Consider the following 18,113-nt stretch of genomic DNA (forward strand, 5'->3'; position numbering starts at 1 on the left):
CCAGCAGAGTCGATCCTCAATGTACTCAATATACATATAAATCATGTGGCTAATTTCCAGACTGTGTATAGATTTAGGGAAACATGAACATATTTTAGATGGAAACACATGTTTTAATAGTGTCTTAAATAACAGAATAAGTGAACAAACAATTTATTAACTATCATTGTTCACTGAGATAATATAAAGTTTGGGTGCCAGAAAGGGCACTATAGTCAGATGCTGTGGTGTACTTGGAATGAAGCTGTAGTATGTGATAGGCCTACATACCTTCTTGAGTCCAGACTGCTTTGTTGTCAATTTGCTACTCAGTTGAATAAATAAAAGACAACAGCTTTTCTGGATGCAGAGAATTAGGAAATTGCATATCCATTTTTACTGCACAGCATATCATATCTTGACTTACACTTGTAGATTTGTTTCTGCATTAAGTGATTTCCACATTTCTCTCTGTTTATTATTCATTATTTTTAATATAACAGAAGATTCTTTCTAATAATTAGGAATGTAAGATAATAGGTTGAGAACTTACTGACATAGCTGTATCTATCTACCGTATATCTGTAATCCGTATATTTATTATACAGTTATTTGTATATATTTTGAGGTAAAGATGATAAAGTGAATCATTCATACATTAAAACTGAGGATAATGGAAATGCTGCCTTGTTCTTGTTTGAGAGACAGTTGACATAACCTTGACGCCAACATTAAAACAAGAGGCTTTGCTGAAGGAGACAGTCAGAAGGATCAGTAGCAGTGATTAGCTAAATTCATCCCAAGCTAATCCTGTTGAAGTACTTTAAAACAGACAAGCAGGCAGTTGAAATATTTATTACTGTGGCACTTAACCTAATTTATACTTTAGTGACCAGTTTAAAATTAAATGGTTACTCGGTTATTGACAAAATGGAGACAAATATATTAAAATCTATGAATGCTAAATGGCATATATGTTTATTATGCTCAATAACTCTTCTTATCACATCTAGTACACATCTCTCTTTCCTTCCTCAAGCATAAACAAACATTCATACAAACATATACAAACATATGGATATGTTAAAGAGAAATATATTGGGTATGAGCCAGACTTAGAGATGCCAAAAGGATACCAATAGAAATATTTTATTTATTTACTAAAATATTTATTCCTCACCCTATATAAAAGATCTCAGGACCACTTGCATAAAAATAAGTGATCACTTGCATAAAAATAAATGATGCAATTTAAATAATTAATAATCCAATTAAGCAATAAAATAATTGAATAAACTAAAATATTAAACTTCTGTAATTGATTCAAATAGATTAAAAAGATTTAAAAAATAAAACTATGTACATTGTAGCTGGGATACATTAATGAGCCCCAAAGGCTTTGATGAATAGCCTAAATGTACTCTAAGTGTTGGTGCCAGTTGGGCCTCTAGGTGGAGTGCCACAACTGAGAAGACCCCGTGTATTGACTTCACCAGTGGGACACAGAGAAGCCTTCTCCAGCAGGTCTTAATCTTCAGGCAGGAACATATAGGGAGAATCATTCCCTCAAGTATCAAATTCCTGAGTCATTTAGGGCTTTAAATGTCATCTTAAGCACCTTGAATTTAGACCAGAAATACACTGGCAGCCAGTGCAAATCTTTAAGACTGGCATTATATGCTATCTATATGGTACCCTAGTCAGTTGCATTTTTCACTAGCAACAAATTACAAGTCTTCTTTAAGGACAGCCCTATGTAGAGTGGATTACAGAAGTCTTACTGGTATAGTATCCGTTAATGGGCTACTGTGGGTATTTTATCTCTGGCCGTAGCTGACCATAGCTGCTTTACCAGTTGAAGGTGGTGGCAAATAGTCTTTCCCCAAAGTCTATTTGGGTCTGTAGTGACAAGGATGGATATAAGAATACTCCCAATCTATACATCTGACCCTTTAGGGTAAATATTCTCAATCTAAGGCAGCCTGTGTTTACACATTTCCTGCCCCAAGAACCACTGATCTGCAAAATCTGCATTTTATTGGAATTGAGTTTCAATTCATTAGCCCTCACTCAGCCCATTACTGCATTCAGGCACTGCTTCAGCACTGTAAAACCTCAGTAGCCTAAAACAAGAAGTAGACCTGGAAATCTCTCCTCACTTCTGCCTCACCCTCAGAATGCAATATACATATATAGTGTCTGTACTTTGCAGATTTTCACTTTTTGCGGGTGGTCCTGGAATGTAACACCCACGATAAGTGAGGGAACACCATACAGTTTTTTTTCTGCTGACTATGATGAAATTAATTTTAACATTTTAACATTATGGAATCAAAATCCAGTCAGTTAATTGAATAAAAGCATTAATAAATAATTTCATTCACTTCATTCATGTATATAAGAAGAATTTGGTCATTGAAAACAATGCTCAACTCACAGAATGGGTGCTTTTATTATTTGTGTCAAAGGTAAGCAATAGGCATCCCTTCTCAATTGGTCTGAAATTTAACAATTTCAATTCAGACATATTTCATTTAAGTAATGATATAAGCAGGTGGAATATACCGCTTTGCTAAGGGCTAACACTCAAATGCAGTGGAATCGAAATTTTAATTTTGGTCCAAAGTAAAGCTAATGCATTTATTTAATTTAGTGTGGACTATGAAATACTGTTTCCTGAAACTATCTGGAAGACTTCTTACAATCATTGTAATTTATTCTAAATGGCTAGCTTGCCAATTCATACTGTGGGGATCTCAGATAATAAGTTACTCTGTAATGTTGCTGTGGTTAGAAGAGTGTGAAGTAGCATGGCTGATACCTGTTTCATTAATGTTACTAGCAGAAATACGAGTTTCTCAACATTCAGAACCCCTTTAGTTATCTCCCATACTCTGGTTTTCTGTCACTTTTCTTCTGCTGTTACTTCTGTTTTTCACCATCACTTATTTCCTTTTCCTTTTTGTGTGTCATCTTTTTATCTTGCCTCTTGGTGAATACTCTTTTCCTAGCTCACTCCACCTCACCCACAAACTAACTGACAACCCCCCCCCCCCCCCCCGCTCTTGCTGCTTGATAGTTCAGCTGCATTGGAAAGCACTTTGTTGAACTACCTTGAGGCACTGTTGGGAAATGGATTTCCCAGCTTTGTCTCCAGCTTTTGTCTCTGGGGAATAGCTAGCAACTAGTGGCTTACAAGGAAACCGCAGGCTTCAAACAGAATCTAATTAACTAAAATTAATCTGTTTTTTAAAAATCAAATAGCCCTGAGATGCAGGCCACTCCCCTGGGTCCCAATAGTGTACTTGCCAAGTTTCATGTGTCTAGGTTTTACTGCTTGGTACTGTGGCAGACATACAATCCCTTCTACTGTTACAGATTACTTAACTAACTTGAAATTTATGAGTCAGCATCACATAGTGAAATGAATGGAAGAAATTGCATTTGGTAGCAAAAAAAGCAGCTCATGTTTACTGAGTTTTTTTCAGCAAGACTGCACTGCTGATCTCATTGAAAAGGCAAAAAACTTATAATTGACAATAGTACCTGTTTGATATTTTTTGTTATCTGAATATTAAAGAAAAGGCATTATGAGTCTCTTCCTCCGACTTTCTCCATAAGTGAAAGAAAAAAATGAGAATAGAGATCTCAGAGTAATAGACTTCTCCAAACTTCTATTATTTCAAGTGTTTCAGAACAATATAAGATACCACTGGGTAACATGATAGGCAAAATTATGGGCTGCAATGGGCTCTCTTTGCAATACTACTTTTTTTGTCTAGTACTATCTAGCAAAACTAAACTTAACTAAAAGTGCAGAGAAACAGATGATGTGTTACCTTTTCTAAAACTTCCCTGACTTCTCTAAAGGTAATTTTTCATCTGTCATTATAAAGATTACAAATTTTATTCTCTTGCACATTTAATTAAATCATGGCTATATTTGTTACATTTTTTTTTAAAAAAAAACCCACACATTTCTTAATCTTCCTCATATACAGGTTGCCTGGAACTAAAGGAAGATACCATAGAAAACCTCCTGTCAGCAGCATGCCTTCTCCAGCTCCCTCAAGTAGTTGAAGTCTGTTGCCATTTCCTCATGAAGCTTTTACATCCATCTAATTGTTTGGGAATCCGGGCATTTGCAGATGCTCAAGGATGCACAGAGCTTATGCAGGTGGCTCACAACTATACCATGGTAAGGCAGTTCCATTATATTTTACTGCATATAGAAATGCACATAATACATCAATGAACTTTGCCAGCATTCCAATATTTTTCTTATGGTTTTATTTTTCTACCTATTATTGCACAATGAAATCAGTTTTTGGGTGATTTTTAGTTGTACAAGATAAATATAATGAGAAGATTAGGGCTACTAAAAATAATACTGAATCTGCTAAGCCATTATACAGATAGCGCCACACAAGACATAATTATTTAAGGCTGCTGGTTTTTGTTCGTTTGTTTACCCTAGAATTACTTTTTACATCATTTGTGTTAAGTTTTAAGTAATGTATTGGATCAGTAAAACAATATGTTTCAAACTTGAACTTTCTAGCTAGGCTATATTAACAGGCTCATACCCCCCCCCCCCCGGACTGTGTGTGCAGGGAGGTAATTGCATGGTCAGGTAAGGCTTCCACTCCACATATATAAACAATAATTAAACTGAACAATGACAAACTTTAGAGAAAAAGGCCACAACTTTATAGCCATAGATAAGGGTTTGCCTGCACATGGGTCTGGATTCAGGCACCAAACAACCCGCCTGTTGATTGATGATCCCAGCAACCCAGTTTTGTGGCCCATCCACTAGGGATGGCTTGAGAGGTGTCTTCTGGGTTTCCCCAGCTTAGGTTTCTCAGTCACCAGGGGTATGGAAAGCATCTGCTCAGCCATTCAGGTGAAACCTTTATATCATACCTCTTGATCCTCTATTGGGAGCCCTTACCAAATCAAAGCCAGATATAGTGGTCGCCCAATCCTGGATCCATGACCTATTCCAAATGCCCCACAAAGTGGTGACAATTATAAAGAAACAAACTCCTCAAACTTAAGAAGATTGGATGAACTGAAGCTCAGAGTGAACTGAAAGTTGCATTATATGAAAATACCCTACTGGAGTGGAACCCTTATCTGAGTTATTCCAGGTGAGAAAAAATCCATGCCAGCCAATGACCAAGGAACCTGCCTCTTCAAACTCATTGACTGGCTGAATGCCCAGGCATCCAATTGGATTCATCTTTTTACATGGGGAGGTAACTGTCAACACTGCCCAGTGATTCAGTTGTCTTGCTGACCTGCAACCTAGATACTCTGAGTGTGTTGAGTATGATGATTATATCTAATAATAATAGTATCTGGTTTATATCTGGTGATACTCCAATTATAAAAGTTGGATTGGCACCAACACCTCTCATTTTCCATTTCCACTTCGTAAGAACTTTGAATTGGCACATAGATCTATGTGTTATAGTGAGATAGCAGATGTTTGCTGTTGATCTAGAATTTAATACCAACTAGTTGCTGTGAAGTTTCGTTGGTTTTATAATGATTTATATCGTATTATACTCCACCTTGAAATTTTGAAGCGGAAGGGCAGGATATACATGTAATAAACAAATAAAGAGACTTTAAATCCACACCTTTTCAATCATCTTACTAAAATATTGTTGCATAAGTTAGATGGCACCTAGTTTGTATCTTGGGAACCCACTTACCTTTACTTGATATGTCTTTCTATTCATTTTTGAATGTATGTCAGCAAAGAAGAATTTCTTTAGTTCCTAACTATAAGGTAGTTAGTTATAGTCTCAATGGAAAATGAACAACATCCATATAATGTAGTTTAGAAAGTGATCCCTGCAGTCTTATAGTACAGACCAAAAGTATACACAGCATAATAGCCAGGCAGAAATAGTTTTGCCCAACCATTAATGAAATAATGAGGCTAGACAACTGTGTTGGGATAAATATGGGCCATGGAACAAGAGTACAAATACAAAATAGGAGTCTATTTATACAAATGAAAGGGGATTAAATATGCAGATAAGCATCTCTATTGATAAGGTAGAGTTAACAATCCAGTAAAAAAATGTACAAAATCTCGTACCTGTACAGTGTTGGCACTAAATAATTTATTTTTTAGAACATTTTTTGAAAGATATACTGTAAAAGGCAACCTATGCTGTAAAAAGTGAACCAATATCTGTGAAAATCCAGGCAAAAATGCATTCATATTCATGTTTTGTTGTCTGATGGCTCTGAGAAAAACTTGAAATATATGAGAGGAGATATCTTTTCTTAAAACGTCTTCATCATTTTGTTCAACAAATACAAGCATGTATGTGTGTGTGTGTGTTTGCATACTTGAAAAGTTGTACTTTGTTGATAGCAATATCTTTTTTTTCTGACTGCTGACTCTCCAGTTTGACTTCTTAGTGAAAAGTAATTTCTCTCATGATTGTGCCTCCACTGTTATTAGTCTTTCCTAGAAGAAAAGAATTACATATGTCTTTCATGGACACTTCTAACATTATCTCTGAAACAATTAAGAGCAAGTAACACATCTTTTCTCCTCCTCTGTAATTTTGTCAATTTATTCTGATTCAAAGGTTTCAAGCACCTTGGTTATTATACTAGTAATTCCCAAATTGTCTTCTTGTATGCTGTTGTAAGGGACCACAGGTTGCCTTGAGAATCAGGCCATCTTTTTGGATGCATTCACGGTTTTAGCTTCATTTAACAACTTAATTGCATAATGGTATCTTCAAGCTCTTAAGAGGCTCTTATCCCAACATTATATAACTTCTGCATCCCTTCACCTACTATTCATGTGTTGAGTGTGGTTAGATACTACAGGGAACCCTATGTGATCATTTCCCCATTTGCATGAATTTTCATCTTCTTGGGGGTGGGAGTGGAATTTCCTATATTTACAGGTATCCTTAGTAAGGATATCCATGGATGGTCCTGAAAACTGCATATCATTTGGGATAGGGTCAGCTCCTTCAATATATGGAGTTCTGTTAAAGCAGTGGTTCTCTTTTTTTTTTTTTTAAATATCTTTATTAACAGATTTTCATTATACATCAAGTATAACCTGCTATAGGGAGGGGGGTAGGGAGGGGAATTGGGGTGGAGGTGATTTGGAAGGAAGTGAGGGTAATGGATAGGTAGTGATAGGTGAATCAATTTAAAAAACAAAGTTGACTTCCAATCTAGATTGCGGGTTCGAAAACTTGTCGTTGTGTAATTCTTGTCTTCTTTATCACTTTCGCTTCTCTATTCTGGCAACAATATATTTTTCCTTTCCTTTAGAAATGTCCTTATCGGGCGCCAGTCTATTCTATTTTTCTTACTCTTGTTGAATACTATGTTTGCCAGAAAATCATTTTCCATCAGGTCTCTTATTTTAAGCAGCCATGTTTCTGTTGTTGGTAATTCTTTCTTTTTCCACATGCTAGCAATCAAAATTCTTGCTGCTGCCGTCAAGTGGTAAAATAACATATCCTTGTTTTTATCCATATTGAAGTCCAGCAAGTGGAGTAGATAGTACTCCAGTTTGGGTTCAAATTTGATCTGTAAGATTCTTTGTACTTGCTTATGTATCTCAAGCCAATTTTTTTTTACTTTTTGACACTGCCACCATACGTGAAAGTAGGTACCTAGTTGTTTGCCACACTTCCAACAATTGTTATTTGTTCCTTTTTGAGATTTAGAAAGTTGATGCGGAGTAATATGCCAACGAAAAAACATTTTTCTCCAGTTTTCTATTATATTAGCTGTCTTTGTGTACTTGATTTTTTCCTTCCAAATACTCTCCCATTCTCTGAGCAAGATGGAGTGCCCGAAGTCCTTGGCCCACTTTAACATGTTGTCTTTGATTAGCTCTGACTCTGTGTTCCATTCGAGTAGTTTCTGATACAATGCTTTTATTAATTTCTTTTCTTTTTTCATTATCCGGTCCCAAAACACATCTTGTGGGGCAAAGCCCTTTTTTTTTATCTTCCTTAAAACTTTCTTTTACTTGTATGTAGTGGAACCAGGAAAGGTTTACTTCTAGTTTCCTTAGTTGTTCCAAAGATTTTAGAGTCCATTGATCTTCTTTTTTCTCTAGAAGCTCTCTATAAGTGTACCAGTTTTCGCTTGGGGCCTCTCTTTTGTGAAAAGCTTCTGTGGGCGAAAACCAGGATGGTGTTCTTTCGTAAAAGTTCCTTTTATATTTCTCCCATATTTTCAAGAGGGCGGCCCTAACAAAGTGATTTGTGAATTTTTTTTCAATTTTTGCCTTGCCGAGCCATAAGTAGGCGTGCCAGCCCCTCCTGATGTTAAAACCTTCTAAATTTAATAGCTTTTTCTTTGTGAGGGTTGCCCAATCCCTGACCCAGGATAGAGCGCAAGCCTCGTAATATAGTTGTAGGTTAGGCAAACCCAGACCGCCTCTTTCTACTGTGTCTGTTACTACTTTATACTTGATCCTTGCCTTTTTTCCTCCCCACACAAATTTTTGGATATCTTTTTTCCACTGTAGGAAGCAATGGGTGGTTCTAAGTACGGGAATTGTTTGAAATAAAAAGATCATTTTCGGTAGAACGCTCATCTTAACAACTGCAATTCTACCATGAAGGTTTAATCTTAATTTGCTCCAATTTTCCAGCTTTTTCTGGATGGCCTTCCATGTTGGATCGAAATTATTTTTGATCAGCTGTGAATTGCTGGATGTCAAATATATTCCTAGGTATTTTATTTTATTGGAGACTTCGTATTGTGAAATTTCCTGTAACTTGTCTCTCTTAGTTTTGTTCATATTTTTAGTTAGAATTTTTGTCTTAGCTGTATTGATTCTTAATCCGGCCACTCTTCCAAATTGCTGGAAACAACTCTAAAAAGAAGACCTGGAAATAAGAAAATCAAACTGGAACTCGAATTGACAAAGAAACAATTGAATTCAACTCAGCTAGAACAAATAGCAAAAAATCTTAAATATACAAGGGTAAATTATTTTACCAATGCGAACAAACCGGGGAAGCTTCTAGCTAGAAAACTGACAAAAAGAAAACAACAATACTATATAACGAAGATAACGAAAGAGGGGAAAAGCTACCATACAGAAGAAGAAATCAGGAAACAATTTACAACGTTCTACAAAGAATTATATCAAAAGGAAGAAATAAAAATGGAAGAAATAGTCAACTTTCTATCAGAACACAAGTTAGAAAAAATAAAGGACGCACAAAGAGAAAGTCTAAATAAGCAAATAGATGAGGAAGAAATAAAAAGAACAATTCAAAATCTTCCCAACAACAAAGCACCCGGTCCTGACGGACTAACAGCAATATTTTACAAGGTCTTTCAAAATGAGCTTACCCCACATCTGAAAGAGTTATTTAACAATATTTTACAACACGCAAAAACCCCGGAATCATGGCAAGAAGCGGTCATTACCTTAATACATAAAGAGGGGTCTGAGACAGACAACGTAAAAAATTATAGATCAATATAGTTACTCAATAATGATTACAAGATCTTTTCCAGTATTATAGCTAATAGAATGAAAATATACTTAAACGATATCATTAATGAAGACCAGACCGGCTTCCTGCCAAAAAAGCAGATGAGGGAAAACCTCAGAACAATACTCAACATAATAGAATATTATGAAGGAAACCCACAAAGGGAACTAGGATTGCTATTTGTCGATGCGGAGAAGGCATTCGACTGCGTCAATTGGAATTTTATGTTGCAGATTATCAAAGAAAGGGATATGGGATTTTATTTCTCCAATGCGGTGAATGCTATTTACTCCAAGCAAAATGCGAAAATTAGAGTTAACAGACATGACACAGAAAAAATCGAAATAATGAGAGGCACCAGACAGGGATGCCCACTCTCCCCTTTACTTTTTATTATGACGCTTGAGATACTTCTTGATGAAATAAGAAGAGATGACAGCTTGAAAGGTACCAAGATAAGGAATGAAGAATACAAGTTAAAGGCATTTGCCGATGACATCGTTTGTATAGTAGAAAATCCTTTGGAAACCATTCAAAAATGGACACAAAAAAAAGCAGTGGTTCTCAACCTGTGGGTCCCCAGGTGTTTTGGCCTACAACTTTGCCAGCTGTTAGGATTTCTGGGAGTTGAAAGCCAAAACATCTGGGGACCCACAGGTTGAGAATCACTGTGCTATAGTGTATGAAGGGGTGGTTGTGACTCTTAGAATCAGAAGGCACTGAATAGGACTTGGGACCTTTTCCCACTCAAAGTGAAAAACTATTTTCCCATGGACAACCTGTGGCTTTTAGGGACTGACTACATACTAGGTGCACATGGACCAGATCCCACTCCTTCCTGTAGCAATACAATAATGCACTTTGACATCACATGACTGATGGATGACTCCTTCCAATCCATTGGATTTGTACCGACGTCACTCTTCCCTTTTTTCTTTAATTTTTTTGTGGGGGGTGGGGTCTTCACAGGTTCCGAGCCACATTCAAATATAACACCGTCGAGGCTGTAGGTATTAACACTAATATTGCATAGTTCTTCTCATCTAACTTCTTCCTACAACACGATCTCCTCTCATTCAGCCCCCTCCCACTATCTCCTGTCATCCAGCTTTCTCCCACCATACAATCTCTTCTCATCCAGCTTCCCCTACTACATGATATCCTGTTCTCCAGCTCCCCACCATTTCCTGCCATCAAACCACCCAACATATCCTTTAATCGAGCTTCCCCATCACATGATCACCTCTCATTCAACCTCTGCCATCTCCTCTCATCCAGCTTCCCCCACCATACAAAGTCTTCTCATTCACCCCTTCACCATCTTCTCTCATCCAGCTTTCCCCCACCACACAATTTCCTTTCATCCAACCCCCCATCTCTTCTCATCCAGCTTCTACTAGCATAAAATCTCCTCTCATCCAGCCTCTATCATCTCCTCTCATCCAGTTTCTCCCACCATGCAATCTCCTCTCATCCAGCTACGCCCTCCACATCATCCCCTCTCATCCAACCCCCACAATCTCCTCTCACCCTGCCCAGCATGCTCGTTCATTCAGCTTCCTTTTGCTGTGCGATGATACTCTTTGCATATGTGTTGTAGATGAAAGGGGCAGTGCATCATGTAATCACATCTGTAATGACTTATATGCAAAGAGTGTCAGAGATGGGTTATGTCCCATCTTATATTAATTCTCCACCCTGCTAATACACAAGAAATTATAACTTCCATGGAAAAGGAGGAAGGCCTGTTATATGGTCAGTGAAGAGGCATGTAATGCAGTTTTCTTGCATTTAATTGCATTATATGAGTCTACACAGACCATATAATGCAGTTTATAATGCAGGGGGCAGATACCCTATCTACATTGACCACTTAATGCAAATCAAATGGCATTATATGGTCATTGTAGACTCATATAATTCAGTTTAACTGCCTTGAGTTGCAATATATGAATCTACACTAAGCATATAATGTAGTTTGATCTGAATTAAATGGTCAGCATCAATGGTACCTTAGTGTGTTTTGGCATTCCTGAAATATAATTGACTAGTGCAGGAAAACCCTGGGACTTCAACTATGGACCTATTCCTAGACAAAAGAGCAGCCAAAGATGAAACACATGAAGAGAGCAGTTCTATATTATTTAGCTCCAGAGCAGGCTCCGTTATCATGATCTTATAAAAAAAAAATAGCCATGAAGAAAGCTTTTATAGACCCACCCTCTTCTCTTGCTTCTCTGCCCTAACATTTTGTGACCCTTTTGAAGTGCACTTCCCTCCAATTTTCTCTGAACTGGAGGAGATATCACTCCCCTGCCGCCCTCCAAAAATATATAGCAGAAGAATGACATTTCTCTTTGCTTCCTTACTGTATGATTATTATGCCATGCAGTAATTTTTTCCCACCCTTTGCCTCATATACAGAAAGTCTCTAACTACTGAAAAAGGACATGAAGGAAGATTCTGCAACAAATAAAATGCAGTTGGGATACATTTACCTGATCATGTTAAAACAAAATGCATTTCGTAATTACAAATGTAGATACATCTTTCCATTATTTTGAAGTGGCACAGAGGGGAAAATGCCACCAGAATGTTGAATTCAGCATAGTATCTGAAGTAGAATGGCCAGTGACTAATCTGAAGTGTGACAACAGACTAAAAAGAAGCAGCATGCTGAGATTGAAAGGAAACATGTGGCTCTTTTTTACTGCATCTTGCTGAAAAACTGTTCATAGAAGTCTTTAAAGCGAGACTATCCCCGAGTTCAAGAGCCAACATAACAGTTACTTTATGAATGCAGAAGTGTTAGTGCTACTCAGAACACCTGGAACTTCTCACAGATTTTTCAGTTTGCATTGAATTTTCTACCTAATAAAAGGCTGAATGAAATGTAATGTTATACAAATACTACCCCCACCCCACAAACAAAACGAGTACTGCCAAAGTCAGAAGAAAGGGGCAGAGAAGGACACTTGACAAATATTTAACATAAAAGAGTAATATATGCTTACAAAAAAGAACAACAAACAATGAAATACATACACCTTTTTACATCTTTTTACAACTCATTGAATCGTCTTAGAGGTTGAGGATTTATCATGAAAAATATATATGTTTTGAGATTAAAGAAGGTAGCATTTTGAAACGGGAGTATGTTTAAGCCAAAATGTTGCCATCTTATGTTTCATTTACTTTAGTGGAAGAGTAATGCATATTCTTGGATCATAATTATCTGGCATGATTATTTACACAGATCTTTTCACATATCTGTATTTTTTTGTGTTATGATCTATAACTGAAATAAATTGAACTGTCATTTTTACCAATTGATGCACATAACATACTCAGCACTGTGGAGATACCATTTTTAAATTATACAACAAGTGTTAAGTAGTCAAAACAAACTGCCATTTCTTGATTTTATGCCCTCTTTGTTGTGAGCAACCTAAATAAACTCTAATGCAATCCAGTTTTTCCAGAAGTCACAGAAGGAGCCAAATCTGCAAGCAATTAAAGCGCCACTTGGTTTCAGATTAAATCTAATTCTTGAAGACCCTAAATGTTGTGAGAGAAAACAGTTAAACAAATAGTATCATGTAGAACAAGAAAGCATTAAAACAAGTGAATGCTAAAGTTGTGCAGATGCATAAATAAGGGTTACTTTAATAACCTGATAGAAAGAATAGAAAGAATAGAGGTCAATCATGATTCTGCCTAGAGAAGTCTGTCAACCAAAACTCGTTGATGGTGTTATGCAGAGAGAAAAAAAAAACCAAGGCCCTGAAATCTTCAGCTGAGTTGGAGAAAAAATTCAAGGGACATCTATCTGTCTGACATGCTTGACATTACATTTCAAGTTCAGTATGAGCCAACAGCTTTCTGGATGAGTAGTGAGAAAAATATTATAGCTTTGGGTGAGAAAAAGAAGTTTGGTTTACAGAATTCTACTTGTGGCACAAAGCCAGCAATGCTTATTAGCCTGAAAACACCATATCCATGTAAGTGCATGATAGTGGCAGCATAATCTTTAGGGATATTATCTTGGCAGCGACTGGGAAACTGGTCAGGAATGATGCCAAGACAGATGACTCTATTCTGATGGAAACCGCTTTTTAAGCCTTCAGGGATCCTAGGACTGCAACAGAGGTTCACTATGCAAATGATAACATTCTTGTCAGAGCCAAAGAAAACTGTACTAGCTTGGAAACAACAATCTTATGGCATCATCAGACAGGGTAAAATTAGCATCCTATGACACTTTTTCTCTGTCTTGGGGACAGAGGTCCATGCCAGCCATCACACAACATTGTGATGGCTGTGCCCCCAACCCAGGGTGGAAGCATCATCAGAAGCTACTCCCACAATACGGGAAGCTTCCTGTGCATAATAGCTATTTCTCCTGATGGAGAAAGCATCGTAAAGAGGGAGCTGCTCGCAGGGCAGCAGACATGCCACTGCCCTTCTCTTTTTGCTGTGATACTAGGCAAAGTGGGATGCTTCACCTGGCTTTTCTGATGAATGTTTCTATCCAACTGCAATTCCACGGCAAATTGATATCTACCAATGGTCCCTATCTGAGCAAGAGAGCTTGAACAATTCTGCAAAAGAACAGACAAAAAATTGCAAGATTCCAATAGGCAAACTAGACAGAGATAACCAATAAGACAAGTAGCTGTATTTGCTGTCAAAGGGGCTTCTACTAAGTATAGACTCAGGCGACAATTTATTCAAGAAAAAAGTTCCAGTTACTTTTTCTTTTTTTGCTGTAATTTTGTACCACAGTACAAATACTTGGCACCTTCACAATAGTGTACCTTCACAGCAACAATCAGTTTCAACCCCTGTTTGTACTACAATAAAATGTGGAAAATTCAAGGGGAGTTTATTACTTTGGTAAGTCACTGTAACATTTATCTGAGAATACACTCCATTTAAAAATATGAGTTAACTGCTGAGTAAACAGACACAAAAATGTTTTGTAAATCTCTTCTGTTGTAATCAATATAATGGGAATATTCAGCAGGCTCATATCTGTCGTCATAACTATCAAATTACTTAGCAAAGTATGGCACAGGGTGCATCTGTAGAATCAATGAAGTTTGACACAATTTTAATTGCTATGGCTCAGTGCTATTGAATCATAAGGGTTTTGGTTTGATGAGGCACCTGCACTCTTTGGCAGACAAGACCAAAGGTTTTGTAAAACTGCAACTCCCTATGATCCCATAGCACTGAACCATGGCAGTTGGAATGGTGTCAAACTGCATTAATTCTATGGTGTAGATACAACCATACTGTAGAAGTTGTCACACCCAGAAGTGCAAAGATCCAACATCATAATCAAAGGTATATTTATAGAAATAAAGATAAAAAGGTTCTTGTGGGTTTTTTCGGGCTATAGAGCCATGTTCTAGAGGCATTTCTCCTGACGTTTCGCCTGCATCTATGGCAAGCATCCTCAGAGGTAGTGAGGATGCTTGCCATAGATGCAGGCGAAACGTCAGGAGAAATGCCTCTAGAACATGGCTCTATAGCCCGAAAAAACCCACAAGAACCTAGTGATTCCAGCCATGAAAGCCTTCGACAATACAAAGATAAAAAGAATTGAATAGAGGAAAGAAAGTGCAAAGTATGTACAGTCACACAATAAAATAATCCCTAGCTCAAAATGCTGGGTTATCTAAACCCTTACACTGAATCTAGAAGAGTCAATAGCTTACATCAAGGTCCCTTTGCTGACTATTCTGTGTAGTATTCTGCATAGGTCAAAATGGATGGAAATGAGTGATAAAGGCCTATTTTACCAGACTTAGTGTTGTTTGAAGTGACATCAATTGACAACAGCTACCTCCCCAGCAGGACATTCCCAAGTAAGGGGACAATCAGTGGCAGTCTCTTTCGGAAGGTGAGAAGTTTCAAAGTATACACAGATCTTTTCATGTTAGATGGCTTTATGCATCTGAGAAGCTGCAGGATGGACATGACAAGAAAATTCACACCAAATGGAGGCTGTTGTTCCAGCCATTATAAGGAAAGCTGAAATGACAGCCTTGTCAAATTCTGGGGTAGCATGGCATTGACATTTATCATGAAAGCTCGTTCTCTTCCATTCTCTTACGTTGAAATCACAGCTTTACCCTTTTCTCCTGGAACTGCTATCAGGATCTTTTTATTCTCTTATCAAAGTTGCTAGCAGTGAACCCACACTAGTTCAATTGTAGTATTCTTTATCAGCATTTTTCCCCTCCCTCTCTTTCTTCCCCTTTGGAAGTAGAAATAGGAGTGGATAAAAAGAACGGATTGAAAACTGAGAGATTATGTATTATTCAAATCAGTGACCTTCAAAATTATTAATCATTTAAGGGGTTTTCTTTTAAATATATATGTCACAAGAAACTTCATTTGAAGTTGTGTACACAAAAGCCATAGCAGATATTTTGTGAATATCTGCTCCCTTTTAAAAGGTTTGTTTGCATTTAGTAGTGTTGTCATGAATATTTTCCAGTTTTTGTGGGGGCTTTTTTAGATTGGGTATGTATAAATTATTTTAGATATTTTTTGCTATTTGCTTTGATGATATCTGTACCATAGTACATTCCTTCCAATTAGATTTTTAAAATTGTTAGCAAGTATTTAATTTGCATGTGGCTTAAAATTGTATGTGGCGTATTAACAGTCAAATTCAGATCAGTGGCAGTGAGAACAGAATTATTTAAAATGCTGAAATGTTTGATATGTTTTTTTTTGTAGATTGGATAGGTACAAATCGCCTTAGATAATTTTTGATTTGATGGTACCTGTGCCACAGTATATTCCTTCTTATTATGATTATTGCCTCATCAATGTTATTTCTAAAATGTCAACTCTATAGATAAATGAATATATATGAGTCAGATACACAAAAGGGGAACTGACAATGCTCCAAATTCACCATGGATTGGCTATAATTATAATTATGTTTAGCTGTTCTTTTCTCCAAAGAATAGGGATATAGGTCTTGTATCTCAAAATGTTAACTTTCACTGATTTTAGAACAAGTAATAGAAGAGAAATGATAATATCAACATCTGTTAGCTAATCAAACTTTCATAGATCAACTGAATGACTTTTTCTTGTGGATGTAAGGCATTATCAAAGTGGTTTTTCTTTGTGTTCTTAATATTAAAAGTACTCTCAGATTGTCCTTGTCTTTGATACCCCTTTTCCTCCACTCTTCTTTTTTCCATAAACAGTTGTACTTCATAAGATCACTGCTTGCAATTTGGCTATCTGGAGGTGTTTGTTTGAAATGAATGGATATAACTGGTGCACTTATCACAGTGTGGAACTCTTTTATGATAAGCTTTCTCTCATATGCCAATGATGCTACAGTGCATTAGAGCACCAGTTCATCAAGACACAGTGGGGGAAAGAGATGAAGTGAAACCATTTAAGGGATCAGCATATGGATAATAAGTCAATTAGCACAAATATAAAGAAGACAACTGCTGGTAGTGAAATGCCTCACATTCAGTGGAAAAAGTAGTTCAGCAAATAGTCCATGGAGGCATAGTATCTGATGGCTAATTTAACTCCAAGAATCTCCATCCTTGTTGCTTAAAACCCACCAAAATATAACATGCTAGAAAATAAGACTGAGTTACTGTGTAGATAACATTTGTTTTGCTGCTTGTTCTTTTTGGGAGAAGGATATTTGAGATCATCACCATCCAAAGGTGCTCTGAAATTCAGTTCAGTTTTTTGTGTGGAAACAGATATGGTGTGCCACTTTTCACATTTCTTTCCATGGTTTCCACACAAGGGGAAAGAAAGAAAAAAAATCTGTTCCATTTTGTTATCAATCAGTATCAATAAGAAGAATCTATGCAGAATCTATAGGCTCTTGAGGAAAGAATCTATAACAGGTTGACCTGAAACCTAGCCTCAAAGATTTCTCCATGTACAAAAGTAGGATTTTGGCTGCCGTGATTAACATCCATAGCTTTATTAGCCCCAGTATAAATGTTACGTGTCTGATTTTCTGCCCTTCCCTATTCAACTCCTTACTTATTTCACTCCCAGCTATAGAGATCCTGGGTTAAACTGCTGAGTAAACAGACACAAAAATGTTTTGTAAATCTCTTCTGTTGTAATCAATATAATAGGAAACTAAACTTATAGGAGCTTGGACTAATGACTGCGGCACTTGAACTACTAGAAATGCTCTCTGCACAACTGTAAGCAAAAGGAGATATGATTTGAGGTCAGATGCACCCCGGCACCACCACAGCAACAAGCATAGTTTGCAAAACAGTGATTTAATAGAGTTCTTCTTTAGTTTTTATATTTGCTAACACATTTGGCTTCTTGGTTTGAATAACTTATGTCTCTTTGAAACCCACAGACTGCCTTCCTTTAACATCTACTGACATTTTGGCTTGCTTTCCAGGCTTCAAGTCTACAAATCATCAGTACACTGCTAAAAAGATACCCAGCAGAAAATATCAGATGAATAGATTTATTGATTTATTTCTGCCTTATATCTTAAGTTAAAAACATCAAGCATGTACTTTTATAAAACAATGAGAAAAGCAAATACCCCCCCCCCCAACATTTTTTCCTTTTTAGTAATCA

The 18,113-nt window shown here is 36.9% G+C and overlaps 1 protein-coding gene across 2 annotated transcripts in view; it reads left to right on the plus strand.

The window, feature by feature from the left end:
• KLHL1 (kelch like family member 1) overlaps positions 1-18,113 on the plus strand; it is a 193,982-nt gene that overhangs the window by 69,510 nt on the left and 106,359 nt on the right. For both annotated transcript variants that reach the window (XM_060769401.2, XM_060769402.2), the window contains exon 4: positions 3,981-4,177. In XM_060769401.2, the coding sequence (XP_060625384.2) occupies positions 3,981-4,177 (197 nt within the window). The remainder of the gene's footprint in view (positions 1-3,980; positions 4,178-18,113) is intronic.

The sequence above is a fragment of the Anolis sagrei genome, chromosome 3, assembly GCF_037176765.1.
Source record: "Anolis sagrei isolate rAnoSag1 chromosome 3, rAnoSag1.mat, whole genome shotgun sequence".
Taxonomy (NCBI): Eukaryota; Metazoa; Chordata; class Lepidosauria; order Squamata; family Dactyloidae; genus Anolis; species Anolis sagrei.